The sequence below is a fragment of the Paramisgurnus dabryanus genome, chromosome 17 (assembly GCF_030506205.2).
Source record: "Paramisgurnus dabryanus chromosome 17, PD_genome_1.1, whole genome shotgun sequence".
Taxonomy (NCBI): Eukaryota; Metazoa; Chordata; class Actinopteri; order Cypriniformes; family Cobitidae; genus Paramisgurnus; species Paramisgurnus dabryanus.
The window spans coordinates 34,291,653-34,306,695 of NC_133353.1; the positions used below are offsets into that span (position 1 = coordinate 34,291,653).

The 15,043-nt window shown below is 35.3% G+C and overlaps 1 protein-coding gene across 1 annotated transcript in view; it reads right to left on the bottom strand.

The window, feature by feature from the left end:
* Nucleotides 1–2,361: 2,361 nt before the first annotated feature.
* Nucleotides 2,362–15,043, bottom strand: part of clic4 (chloride intracellular channel 4) — a 28,233-nt gene continuing 15,551 nt past the window's right edge. The window contains exons 2-6 of the mRNA XM_065267285.2: nucleotides 11,780–11,889; nucleotides 7,902–8,027; nucleotides 7,684–7,790; nucleotides 5,792–5,973; nucleotides 2,362–4,248 (exon numbers count right to left, since the gene is read on the bottom strand). Of these exons, the coding sequence (XP_065123357.1) occupies nucleotides 4,084–4,248; nucleotides 5,792–5,973; nucleotides 7,684–7,790; nucleotides 7,902–8,027; nucleotides 11,780–11,889 (690 nt within the window). The 3' untranslated portion in view covers nucleotides 2,362–4,083. The remainder of the gene's footprint in view (nucleotides 4,249–5,791; nucleotides 5,974–7,683; nucleotides 7,791–7,901; nucleotides 8,028–11,779; nucleotides 11,890–15,043) is intronic.

Below are 15,043 nucleotides of genomic sequence, written 5' to 3' on the forward strand. Positions count from 1 at the left end.
TTTTCACGCGCTCGTGAAGCGCATTAAGGCGTGTAAAGGCGGAGCTCAGATTTTATCTTTCAACTTCTTACACTTTTCCTAATGTCTCTCTTTTAGATAAAAAGCCGATCTGAGAAAAAAATACGTTTATGCGTAAAAATAAATCCTTTGAAAAGTATTTTCTTAGTGATCTACTTAAGATTTGTAGTGTAAATCTCCCGTAAATTGAAGTATATGCAGAGCTTGTAATGAAAAATTATATTACTTGAAGGAAAATAGATAGCTATATCGCCCCCTGGTGTTAAATACATGTGACTACAAATTAATAATATCGTCAAAGATTTGTTTTGAGATAATAAGACTGTAAATCAGTGGATGTCAACCTTTATGACTTAAAAAAATAGTTCACCCCAAAATTAAATATTTTTCTTACCCTAAAGTCCTCCTATGTGTCTATGGCTTTCTTTTTTCAACCAAACACAGTCAGAGTTATATTAAATAATATCCTGGCTCTTTTTAGCTTAATATGGAATTGGATAGTGCACCATTTTAAAAGCTTCAAAACATGCATCCATCGATCAAAAAATAATCCATAGAGTTATTGCCTCTGAGGATAAATAATTTATTTTTGTAGCATTGGAACCTTGCAACAAACTGACCTTAACTCTCTCAGGGACACGAGTATGGCCGTAATTGATTAAGTTTCATTTATAAAGTTGAAAAAAAACATTGCTGATGGGGCACTATTCAATGCAATGGCTGAAAAGAGCCAGTATATCTGATATATGTCTGACTTTGTTCGACTAAAGGAGAAGAAAGTCATAATATGGCTTAAGTGTAAGTAAACTATGGGGTCAATTTCAATTTTGGGTGAGCTAGGCCAATTCCTTTAAAGCAGTGGTCTCCAACATGTGCCAAAGCACATTCTATAAATTGTCTCAATTGTAATATTTATTTATTACATATATTTTCTATTACCTTGGCTTCTTTTATATGTATGTTAACTTTTTAAACAATAAAAAGTAAAATAAAATAATATCAACAAGTAAAACAAAAAAGTTTTGAGTAGACTTTATCAACAAGTAGCCCTCCAGAGGTTGGACCCCTGCTTTAAAGGCTTGTCCACAAAAATATCTGAAGCCTCCCACTAGAGCTTGGCATAACCAAACATAAAACACCAGACACAATGAAATATCTTTAGTTTTACTTTTTGCTCTAATTTGAGTTCTTAAATGCTTGTTTTTTTTTAATAGAAACTATAGTATTTTTGGAACACTGATCTAAATCATTTGTTGTCACACTGCAAAAAAAAAAAAATTCAAGAAAAAAAATTCTTAGTATTTTTGTCTTGTTTTCAGTAAAAATATCAACAATTCTTAAATTAAAAATGCTTTTTCTTGATGAGCAACGACCCAAGAAGATAAGTCTAGTTTTTAGACCAAAAACATCAAATTTAAGTGATTTTGTACATAAAACAAGCAAAAAAAATCTGCCAATGGGGTAAGCAAAAAAATCTTGAACATTTTTCTTAAACACTAAATTCAAGAAAATTTTAAGAAAAATGTGCTTACCCCATTGGCAGATTTTTTTTGCTTGTTTTATGCACAAAATCACTTGAATTTGACATTTTTGGTCTACAAACTAGACTGATTTTCTTGGGTCATTTTGCTCATCAAGAAAAAGCATCTTAATTTAAGAATTTTAAAATATTTTTACTGACAAAACAAATACTAAGAATTTTTTTCTTGAAAATCATTTTTTGCAGTGCAGTTATTGAAAGATGTCTAAAGATGATCTGAAAACGAGCAGCAATTGTCAAAAACCACCAGCATTACTAGTCATCCCTCTTTGATCTTATACGTAGTATTTTTGTCTTGTTTTCAGTAAATATAAAAATTCTTAAATTGAGATGCTTTTTCTTCAAAATCAGTCTAGTTTTTAGACCAAAAATGTCAAATTTAAGTGATATGTGCATAAAACAGGAAAAAAAATCTGCTAATGGGGTAAGCTAATTTTTCTTGAATTTAGTGTTTAAAAAAAATGTTCGAGATTTTTTGGTTTGGATATTATTATGTCTCTCCTTTAGCTGAATGCTGTATATTAGATGTAACTGCTTATTGATGTTACACAAAGAGCTGGTCCTCTCATTCATGCACAGTATGCACAGCATTGTTTTTGTGAGATGGAAGTTGGGGAAATTGGGGCTTTGGTTTAAATTCTTTATTTAATTTTTTTAACTTGAATGCAATTTAATTAAAACTTGAACCAAAATGACTGAGATTAAGCAATAGGTGTCAGGCCCTGTGCAATACTGACATGGAGCCCCTAGAGGTCACTAAACACCTGCTCTAAAGTCTATATACTGAAATGAACAAACTCCAATAAGTTATAGCTGCCAGCAGTTTATTTAATGAGAGTGCGATGGCATATGGCAAACATGCAGCGTTTTAAAGAGTTAAATCTCATTGGTTCCATACAGAAAGCTTTAACGGTTAGTTTCTCATCATTAGACTGATAAATAAGAGCATGAAGGGAGCAAAAAAATCTGATGCTTGATCATTCAAAGGCACAATTATAATTAAACAAAATTAATCAATAAAGAAACACAAAAGTAAATGACCTTTTTGGTGATGCTCTGGTCTATAATAATGATGTCATTGTTTGCTCTGTACCAAACTGTATGGCTACAAAATTCACTTCAGCTTATCTACACCGTTAGTGGCGGAGCACAAGCAGATCATAATTTGGAAACAAGCCACACAAAACTCACTGCCAACAAAAGACAGATGTGTCACATTCAAGCACTTTGCCATCTCAGTTTTATAATGTCAAGAGTGTCTTTTTCTATATTTATTGAATTTAAGAAACACTTTAATGCTACCTTGAGAAAACGTATAAGGCCAGAGAGGTGTCATTTTACAAATCATTCACGTCATGAATGTTGAACATGTACACAATTATCATTGAAAGAAAAGAATATTTACAAATTTTAAAACGTTCACAACATTTTAGGGGGAAAACATGCCAAACAATTTTTCATTTTATTTTTCCATCTGTGGCCAAATTAGAAAATGTATCCAAAATTACTTGAATTTACATTCAAACCACAGACTTCACGTAGTTTAACCTGGAAATGCTGTAAAGCTGCTATCTATTCAGACATCCATTCATGTGGCTTTCTTTGTTAGCATCACATCTTAAAAACAACTCATACCTTTTAAATGTGATGAAATCTCAATCTTTCTCCTTCAATGTGATGCCCTTTCAACTTAAACTGTATCCTTCTCTAGTTATCGAGCTGTTTAAGGACACTTCATGTAAAGTGATGTAGTTTTACTTTCAGAGCTACACAATTCTTCCCTTCATGTTTTCATGCCATGAGATGCAAGGTAAATAAATGCTTTAAGAGTAAATAAGGCAGACCAATAGCATATCTTCATGTTTCTATAGTCTGTTAAAGATGACTGTCCTTCATCAAAAGGCCACAGGTGCTGCAACTTAACATATGAACTTTGATATCAAATCAACGACTTATGTATATATGAACTTCATTAAAGTATTGACACATAGACCTAATTCAATAAGTACTTCATTCATATTAAACTTCATTCATTCGAGTCTTAGAGTATTTGGGTTCAGGTCAGAGTGCTACGCCGCTCTCTAAAACTCTCTGAAAATAAACACTGGAGCTTTCAACACTGTTCATATAAATCTAGCAAAAAAAAGAAACAAACAAAAGTAGTATGTTTTACCTTCCAAGCTTAGAAAAGCATTAATAAAACAACATGGCTGGCTGGTGAACCCACTCTGTTATTGCTACATAGCGTGGGTGAATGAGATATATGGATGTGTCTATTAGCCAATGATACATCATCAGTATCCGTCATTACCTGCCTTAACACTTAAACTAAAACAAAAAATAAAAATTGATATAGTAAAGTGTGATGAAATATCCTACAGAACTGTAACAAAGGGGCAAGTAGGGAGAAATCATGCATTGGCTATTAACTCAAAATAAAAAAGGAAAAAAAAGAGTCCAGTTTGTTTTTTCTCTTTCTTGTGTGATAAACAGTCCCAAAATGGGGTGATGGGGTAATGGGGCCATTATTTCACAAGCCGTTTAGCTACGTCGGCATAGGCGATCTCGATTTCCTTGTCGCTTGGGCACGTGTTGGTGAACTCCTCGCGCTTGTAGGCGTTGTTCAGGTATCTCCAGATGCCCGTCATGTCTTTAGGGATCTCGAAACCTCTGTATTTATTTGCCACCACCTGGAAATCAAGAGAGAAAGACTGCATTGGTGAGAAGGAGCTGTAACTATGATGACCATCACGGTATCTGGGTAAATATATAAGTACATTTGGGCTGCGTCCGAAACCGTCTACTTACTATATACACTGCAAAAAATGATTTTCATGAAAAAATATTCTTCTACTAATTCTTAAATTAAGATGCTTTTTCTTGTTGACCAAAACGACCTAAGAAAATAAGTCTAGTTTTTAGACCAAAAATATCAAATTTAAGTGATTTTGTGCACAAAACAAGCAAAAAAAATATCTGCCAATGGGGTAAGCACATTTTTCTTGAATTTAGTGTTTAAGCAAAATATTTAAGATTTTTTGCTTACCCCATTGGCAGATTTTTTTGCTTGTTTTATGCAAAAATCACTTAAATTTGATATTTTGGTCTAAACACTAGACTTGTTTTCTTGGGCCGTTTTGCTCATCAAAAAAAGCATCTTAATTTAAGAATTTTTAGATATTTTTACTGAAAACAAGACAAAAATACTAAGACATTTTTTTCTTGAAAATCATTTTTTGCAGTGTATAGGATGTCACTTTAATTACTGGTTTATACAATTTTTTTCCGGATTTTTAAACAATTGTCTTCTGACGTTAGGGTTAGAGTTGGGCTTGGGTTAGGATATCATTTTATGTTACAGAAAGTCATTCTAACCCCAAACCCATGCGAAAATGTTAAGAAAATAGGAAAAACAATTAAGTAAACAATACGTGAAACTGACACGGAAAAGAAAGTCTGTGGTATGGAAAGGGAAAAATGCGGAGATCCGTGACAATGACACGGATAAATTAGCAAAATACTATAACACGGAAATTTGTAAGATCAGGTTGCTTCCGACAAGATCCCGAAGTGTTCATTCGATGGACACTTTGCGATCCGGTGATTTCCAGGAGAGCAGTTATCCAATAAAGTGGACGACGGAGGGGCGTTATTTTATTCAAAAATGCCCGAAAGCAGCAACAGCTATCCTTGTATTTAAATTGCTAAGTACGATGTAGTATGTCAAATTTGTTCATACTATCCATATTCATACTATATAGTACCTACTGTTTTAGTAGTCTTCATCTAATTCATTACCTACGTTCACATTATACGATTTCAGACACAACCTTGGTGTCCAAAGTCATAATTTTGTTCTGCTTTTTTCAAACTATTATATTTTTTATATATTTTTCATTGTCATGCATCACAAAATTGTATAGGCCATAACAATATGTTATCATTTTCAGTTATATATAAGACTTTTTACAGAAAATATATTGTTATGGCCTGTAACATCTTGTGATCCATGGCAGTTGGTACCAAATTATTAAAATATTAAAAAATATAACCAATTAAAAAAGGCAGAAAAAAATAACTTTGGATACAAAATGTACCTGGAATTATATAATATCCCATGTGTTTTTCCAACTTTCTAACCAGTTTATGTAATACTGCAAATCATAATAATAAGTACAAATGATCGTTATAAAAGCACATGAATAAATCTACTGAAACTATTGTGTTCATTACCTTAACTATGTGGAGTTTGGGTAGCAGGTTGCAATCCGCCAGCGTCATGTCCTCGCCATCCAAAAACTTGCGATCGGATGCTTTCATGTCTTCCATGCTGTTGTGGTCGATCTCATCCGGTAAAGGAGAACACAGGTACTCATCCAACTTCTGTAAGGTCTTTAGAAGTCCCCTCTCCAATGCTGGAGGCCGACATCAGTTTAGGGTTAGCTACCATTTTTACATTTTCACCCGGGTTCACAGACATGGCTTAAGGTTAGTCCTAGACTAAGACTAAGATGTGTCAGTGCCATCAATTTGTCTTAACCAGTAACTTCTTTTTCGAAAGCATGTTTATAAAAGATACTTAAAACATTAATATTTAACTTGGGCCTAGTCCTGGCTTTAGCTAAGCCTTGTCTGTGAAACTAGGTATAAGTTTGTCACAGGTGGTTAGTTTCCGAAATCTACCGTAAGAGCTTTACATAATAATCTTGTGTGAATATTTCAAAAAACTCCATGGTGTGGTCTACTTATAACGTGCAGTGCAAATTAATTTTCAAATATGCATAAATACAAATATATCTCATCATGTGGAAGTCATCTGCCCTCTAGAGGCACGAAGCACCAAACCAGCTTTGCTTGAACTTTTACTAGCTGCCACAGAAGGGCGTTATTTCACTACTGTAAACGCACTTTATATTCTCATATCACACCACTGTAGATTTAACCGGGTTAAGGCTATGCCCAGTTCCCAACACAAGGCGATCTCTCACTTGGTGCGAGCAGATGGCATTGTCTAAAACAAATGTTGGCAGGCTCCAGCTGGAAATAAACGCTTGTTATCACCTACAGTCAACATTTCTCTAGGGTGGAGATTCTTCAAGTTTATATTAAGGGTCACGGCCAAACTATTATATCTAGCTGACAAGACTTTGAGATTGTACGCCATTGCATCATGCAAATTCCTAGCATATTTATTATATTAGGCAGTTCAGCTTTAAATGAGGAGTAGTTCACCAGAAATGAAAATTATCCCATAATTTACTAATCTTCATAGCACACTGCAAAAAAATGGCTTTCTTGTTTTCACTAGAAATATCTAAAAGTTCTTAAATCAAGATGTATTTAAGAAAATAAATATGAAAATAAGAAAATAAACAAAAATTATACAATTTAAGTGAATTTATGCTTAAAACAAGCAAAAATATCTGCCAATGGGGTGAGAAAATTTAGCTTGAAATAGAGGTTTAAGAAAAAAGATTTTTTTTCTCACCCCATTGGCAGATAATTTTGCTTGTTTTAAGCACAAATTCACTTAAATTGTATATATTTTTTCTAAAATCTAAAAGTCTAAAAACTAGAATTATTTTCTTAGGTCATTTTGCTCATCAAGAAAAAGCATCGTAATTTAAGACTTTTTAGATAATTCTACTGAAAACAAGACAAAAATACTAAGTAAGAAAGTCATTTTTTGCAGTGCACCCTAGGTGTACATGACTGTCATGGAGTACACTTTAAAAAAATGACTTTCTTACTCAGTATCTTTGTCTTGTTTTAAGTACAAATTTAAAAAAATTCTAGTTTTTGACAAAAAAAAAAACAAATTTGTGCATAAAACAAGCAAAAAAATCTGCCAATGGAATAAGCAAAAAAATCTTGAACATTTTTCTTAAACATTAAATTCAAGAAAAATTTGCTTACCCCATTGGCAAATTTTTTTGCTTGTTTTATGCAAAAATCACTTAAATTTGATATTTATTTTCTTGGGTCGTTTTGCTCATCAAGAAAAAGCATCTTAATTTAAAAATTTTTAGAAATTTTTACTGAAAACAAGACAAAAATATGAATTTTTTTTCTTGAAAATATTTTTTTGCAGTGTATAAAGTGCATTGTGGAAATCTTTTCCTTACCCTCATTGGCATCAGGTTTGGAGTTCTTGATAAAGGCGGAGAACTTGGCGAATATATCCATCCCTGCAGTGTTGGATTCTGGATGTCTGGCACTGAGTTTGGAGTATCTGAGTGCACAAACACACACACACAAACGGTATCGATTACATTAATTCATAATGTTTGATAGTGTCCTGACAGACATGTGGTATGGTACAAACACGCTCTCTTTCACTCACTTTGGAGGGCAGAGGACATCCTCTAGGAACTCTTCAATCTTGTTGACATCTGTCTTGACCTCTCCATTAAATGTAATGAAAGGGGGATGTGTTCCTGGGGCAAGATTTTGTAGGTCAGCTGGTTTTCTACAAAAGAAAAAAGTATTTGAAAGTGTAACATTAAATATTTAGTATTTCACTTAAAGGAATGGTTTACAGAAAATAACCCTGCAAAAATGGCGACACACAGTTCCAAGTCTGAAAGGGGATAATTGTTTTTTGCAAGTATTGCACTGCAAAAAATGATCTGCCAATGGGGTAAGCAAAAAAATCAGAGTTGTGCAAATCACTCCGCCCAAGTAGCAGTGCTTTGCCTTCTGAGAATATAGTTCCCAGTATATATACGGTTAAAAGATGGCTGTGTCTCATATGACTTTGTTATTTGTACACAGTGTGACTATACAAATCACAACACATAAATAGGAAAATGTTTGCTTTATTTTGTCACTTATTGGGAGCAGTATGCTAGCTGGAGCCATTCACTTCCATTCTTTGTGCTAAGCTAAGCTAGCGGAGGCTAAATCAGAAAGTGTTACAGCACGCACGGAGATAAGAAAGGTATGGACTTCCCCAATTCTGGGGGATACGGTGAATGCGATAAATTCCCAAAATGTGGCCGTGTTCCTTTAATGAATGTTTTTTATAAACACACGAGTATGTGATGATACTCAGGGTCCAGAGTTTTCAATGGCACTAAAAGCCTATCACACACAACTTGCAGTCTACATTATAAAAAACAACTAATATTTTTTTTTCATATTTGTTATATGAAGCAATTTCTAAACGCTACTTTCTAACACAAACACAAATCCCTTTCGTAGATCTAAAAAACACTCCCATATAAATTATTCTTCCCAATAAAAGAAGATGTCACACACATAAGCAGAGCAATACATCTATACATTAAACATTTAGTAGCTATAAAAATTAAAACAACTAAGAGGTTACGAGCAGCATCTGAAAACACGTGTGGGTTAGAAACAAAATCTCCCACGAGGCCTTGCCGGCAGGAACAATCTGATCTGACCAACTTCAACAACAGGAAATGACCTCACACCCCTGGCATCAGCACAAGGAGCACTCATTCCCCCAAAGTGGCACAAAAGGATAAGATGGAGGAACGGAGGAAGAGATAAGAAGAAAGAGGGAGGAAGAGAGAAGGGAAGTAGCGGGCAAGAAAGAAGCTTTTCAGCTTTCACAAGATTTCATTTTAGGAGGCAATAACCTCAATAGCTGAACAATGTCTCTATTTTACAACTTTATGAGAGAGAGAGAGAGAGAGAGAGAGAGAGAGAGAAAGAGAGAGAGAGAAAGAGAGAGAATATAAAGGGTTACTTTAAACAGTAGTTTAACTACATACACATAAAGAAAGCACACTTTTCCATTCATGAGTGTTTCCAGGGCATCTGGAGGAATTTGCATGCATGTGAATATGTTTAAATAGTTTAACATGTACTTCTTTAGTCCAGGAGGTTAGACCTCTACACACACGGCCTCCTGAAATAATAAACACGTCCTCTGAGAACTCATTTAGATCAAATATACACTTATCTTGACTGCTGCTGAAATAACAAGGTCAAAATCAAAGACAACTTCGGAAAGGTCTGTGTCAAAATTAGCAAAAATAGCACAATATTTCAGAAAGCAATTGGCTGTCCACACTAAAATGAAATGCAAAAATGCCGTGCGACCTAACACCAAGCTTAACCAAACAAAACAAAGTGAACGACAGGGTAGAAAACAAAAGAGCATCTTACTGCTGCCTCTTAGTCACAGTGTCACAGTAACATCTAAAATACCTCAGCTCAGTTAAATATTTAGACTTAAATAACCGCTCACATACCAGTAAAAAATACCCATCAGGCAACTGTGAATTCTTTAGATTACGAATATGAGTTCATTACAGTATGATGGTTGAAAGATGACTGAAAGGCATCGAAGCCCAAGAAACAAAAAATATTTCATGCTTAAAGGAATAGTTCATCCAAAAATTTTAACTTTATCATCATTAAAACGCCGTCATGTTCCCAATGTCATTGTGTTTCTCAGAACCCAAATGCTTTTTTTAACGAAGTCTAGTTTGGGAAGTCCTTCCAAAGTTTTTTTGTGATTGTTGCAGGCAAAAATCCTTGATCATGCAATCAGTTTTTTTTTATGCGATGGAACATGCGGGATATGCGATGAAATTGCGAGAACTTGCAAAAACTGCAGGAACTTGTAAAAACTGTTTGCAGCTTTTCAATGATGTTCATGTCACAATCACATCACTTAAAGCAACACTATGTAATTTCCATGTAAAAATGACTTACAGCTCCCCCATGTGGTTGAAAAGCTTTTGCAGGCAGGGGGAGGGGCGGGGCTGTGTTTCCTACCCTCCACCGCCACTTTTAGAGTGTGCTTGTAGCAGCTAGGAGGCTGCTCAGGTTGCAGCAACAGTACAGTTTGTCCAGTTAAAAGTTGTTCTATCACTGAAATAATTTTAGAGACATTATTTAAAAGTAAAAAAACTACATAGTGTTGCTTTAATAACGTTCCCATGGCAACAGGGGACATGGCTGCGCTTGTGAAATTTTTCAACTTTCTGCTAAGATATATCTGATTTTTGCTACGAAAATGCAAGCCCGCATATTTTGTGCACAGAAATCTGCAATTTATGCATTTTTTAAAAAAAAATTTGCGTTGAATCATGCAATGGCATAATTGCGTTTTTCTGGAGGGACTGCTTGAGGTTTTCTAGTTACTATAGTAAGTTATAAAAAATTACAAAGTTTTATTGGGGTGAATATTTATTTAACATCTAAATAATTTGTCTGCAAATCTTATTTATTTAACTGTTTGTGAAGCAATTTAACTTTTTTCCCGCCGGCGTTTAAAAAATAAAAAAAGTGCACCAAAAATTTCACAAAAAGTTTAAAGCGTTCCAGAAAATCTTCTTTAAATATATACAAAAACAATATATCAAATGAAAGAACAGACTCTCTGCTTTCAAACAAAAAATGTAATTAAATTTTTTCTCTTTTTATCACCTATCAAATATGTGCAAGTTTCTTCAAAAATACCAAATTTTGAACAAAAAGCTGAAATAATTGCATTTTTGTAAAGGACTTTGTTAAAGATCAGATTCAGAGTGATGATCAAAACATACACGGTTTTTGCGGTTTTTAAAACCGTGGATGCTTTAGTGTTTTTAAAGTTAGGTAAGAGCGCCACCTAGTGGACAATAGCGAAACTATAAATTGCCGTAAAAAAATCTTATTGGCAAGGAAGCGTTTTCTCTTAACTCTTTTCCCGCCATTGACGAGTTAACTCATCAATTAAGAGAAAATACTTCCCTGCCAAGTTTTTACGGCAATCAATTTTTCTGCTATTATCCACCAGGTGGCGCTCTTACCCAACTTATAAAACACTAAAGCATCCACTAAGGCCAAAAAACCTCCATGTATGTTTTGATCATCGCTCTGAATCTGATCTATAACAAAAGTCCTTCACAAAAATGCAATTATTTTCTCACAAATTTTGAAGAAACCTACCCATATTTGAGAGGTGATAAAAAAAGAACAAATTAAGATGGGATGAAACTTTTTTTGTTTGAAAGCAGACGGTCTGTTCTTTCATCGGATAAAAAACGCTGGCGGGAGTTAATTGACGAGATAACTCCTTAAATGGCAGGAAAAGAGTTAAGTGCAGCTGTGCTTGGTGTTTTTCTATGTCACAGCTACAATGACCTCTTTACAAAACTTTTATTTTATCCGAATAACGCTAAATAGTATTAAAATAATCGGCAGCTGCAGTCTTTTAGTAGCTCACTAATAGCCCTGTTCATCATAACACACACGTACCGCTTTAGGTCCACAGTGGTGACATTGAAGACCACACCCTTCAGCCACAGGATCATGAAGAGACGCTGAGAAAACGGACAGTTTCCAATACTCTCTCCATCGCAGCCCGCCTGTGAGAAAGAAAAACATCTATTACTTTAGAAAAGCATTTATAAATGTCCAGAACAGTCATCAATTCAAAGAGTTCTCCAAAATGAGGTGAAACTCCCGCAGCGAAACTTTTACAGGGATTATTATCGTACAGTCCTGTACCATCCTCTGTCTGAAACTATGCTTGTGTTGGCCAGAGAAAACTAAAACACACACATACATGCACATAAAACACACATTTAAAGCAGAAGGGCAAGCTGACCCCTGGCTTAAAAACATGTCGGCCCTTCCAGAACACTGACTGTGTGTTAACCTGCTCGATAAATTGTGACCTGTCTGTGAAATCCATTTGAAAGTCTCATAATCTAAAGATGAGATTAGAAACATCAATGTTTGACTTTAATAATTGATTTTAATTGTGACATGACCTTACTTAGTCAATATTAAAGATATTAAGGTTAGAATGTTCTTTACATTATGTAGGTAACTTTGAACATCCTGAGCATGTATGAACTACCCTGGCTATACAGTAAGCGTTTATATACACAACACTGACTTTAAACTAATAACTTGTGTATATGCATGTTAATAAAATTAAATGAAAGCCCATGTCATTATGCCAATAAAGCTCTCTTTATCTCAAATCCAGCGAGCGCATTTGTACGTGTTAACATTTTTTGGAAATCATAAACTCCTCAGTGAAGATATCACCATTTACCCATGAGGCTTTCTCCTCCTCATCTCCACTGAACACTTAGACTCTGTGTGTGACCCAAAACACAGCAGGCCTTCATGTTGTCCATCCATCACTCCTTCACACATCTCCAGAAATAATATACTTATGACTCAGAAACTACAGAAATTATGAGACATTCACCAGTGTGTGCAAACTATTTATGCAAACCGAGAACACTCATACTCAAACTTGATACGTGTCCACATCTCATACTAACAAACCGGATTGAGAGCATTCATAAAATGTCTAAACTGACATTGAGCACATTTTTTAACAAATTAGATTTTAATGAATCATTTTCTTAATTTGAAATAAATCCGGCAACACATATTGTATGGACCACTAAAGAATGGGAGACTTTGGGAGTCCTTAAGAGATTTTTCTTCATTGCTCCACCATCCAGGCAACCTGCTGGTATCTCTTTCATACGCACGCTTTCATTATCCAGTGAACAAAAGGTTTACATCTGTTTGGTTGTCATTGTGGCAGATCTGTCTGATGTTTACAGAGTTTTCACAGTGGTTTCTCTTTTGGACAGTCGGTTTGTAAACATGGCCATAAAGACCACATTTGTGAAAACCCAGCTGTTAAAGTTTCTGTGAAAATATAACTTTGATATCTTTAACGATAGTCCCTTTCACACATACAGTCTTTACTGGTAATTTACTGGTAAATTGCAGTTAATAGATCATGTGTGAACAGAACCTTTCTGGTAAATTAAGTGCTGCCAATTAACCAGTAAGAAAGGTTGTAAGATTACCAGTAATTTACTGGTAAGCGCTACATGTGAACAAAAAATATAAATTACCAGCATTTAAAACAGACCACGTCAGACCGCGCTGACAGCTTTGGGCCAATCAGAACGTTTTGATAAAGATGACGCGTTTACCCCCACACTGTTTACGGACATTTCCACACACACGCTGCTTAAAGAGTAACTAAACCCTAAACTTTTTTTAGTAAATGATCTGTAAGAATGATGCTTTATTAGTGCTGTTCATTGATTTTAGTAATTTTTTTGACATTTGGATATAAAGTGTTTCAATACTGCAATATATGGTGTAAAAATGTCTGAGTGCTGCCCTCTTCAGGTTGAACAGTGGCTACTGCAGTTGAATTTTCCTATTGGATGTTGGGTCCAAAAAATGACTTGTGACGTAAGCAGGTTCAAGCTCACCACGCCCTTGTTACGATCTCACCACACACTTGATACGAGCTTAGTTCGTCCCCTCTATCTTCGTTGGGATCTGCCCACCATTTTTCAAATATTGCAGTGGGTGGAGTCACGCTCTCACCAGGGGTTTAGTTACTCTTTAAAAGTCGAGCACAGCTGAAGTTAACGTCCACATTTCTTCAGCAAAGTTGTTTAAAAACAGCATACCATCTATTTGCCGAATTGCCGAACACCTTCTGTGAAATCTAATGTGCAAACAGTACTATCATTTAAGACTCAGGTTCCGTTTGACATCGCCTAAGTTCACATTTCGCGTCTAAAACTGCGCGGAAAACGTAACCGTTGGTTGGTTCTTGTCACATGACCTGCGGTGCGCTTGCGGCATTCTGAAAAGTTAAAATGTTTTTAACTCAATGTGGTGCGGACACGCCTGAAAAAACTAGCGTTTCGCACCGCGTCGCGACTGCATCGCTTCCGTTATGAGCGATCATACCACGCGTCTACATTTGAAATAAAGAACTTGAGCGCACAAAAGACGTGATATGTGAACTGCCCATAACTGTGGGTTTACACCAGACATGAGTTCAATGATTTGCGTGAGTAGATTACATACAAAGTCAATTCAAAGACGCGATCAGACGCGTCCTCGCGTGGGGCGATGCGTATGACATGATATGGGCGGCGCATAAGCCGCAAAAACGCGCACTATTCGCCTCAAATGTGTTTACACCCAATTTGAAAATATTCAACTCGAGCGGAAAATCCGCATGACACAAAGTTAAATCCTGTGAGTATTTACCAGCGTTTGGTGTGTACGTAGCATTACGCAACTTCGTGACCGTCCGCGTTTGCACAGATGTGAAAACAACAAAATACGGACGGTGGATATGAAGTCATAACACACCATTGTTTACAAATACAACACTGAGCTTGGTGGGCGCCACAGGTAAGTTCCGCTTTCTCTCCGAGTTAACCGGTATTTTGATACTTATGTGTGATGTATTACTGGAAAAAAGACAGAATGTCTCTGCATGTGTGAACAGCAAATTTTTGTATTTACTGGTAAATTCATACTGGTAATTTCATAATAATTTACCGAAATTACTGTGTGAAAGAAAGAGGCTATTGACTGAGTAGGGCCATGTCAAAGATTGAAATCAATGAGTGAAATCAAACTTTGATGCTCCTCATCTCATCATTAGATTATGACACTTTTACCTGGATTTCACAGACAGGGTTAACATTTGTGCTCCTTTCAAATACA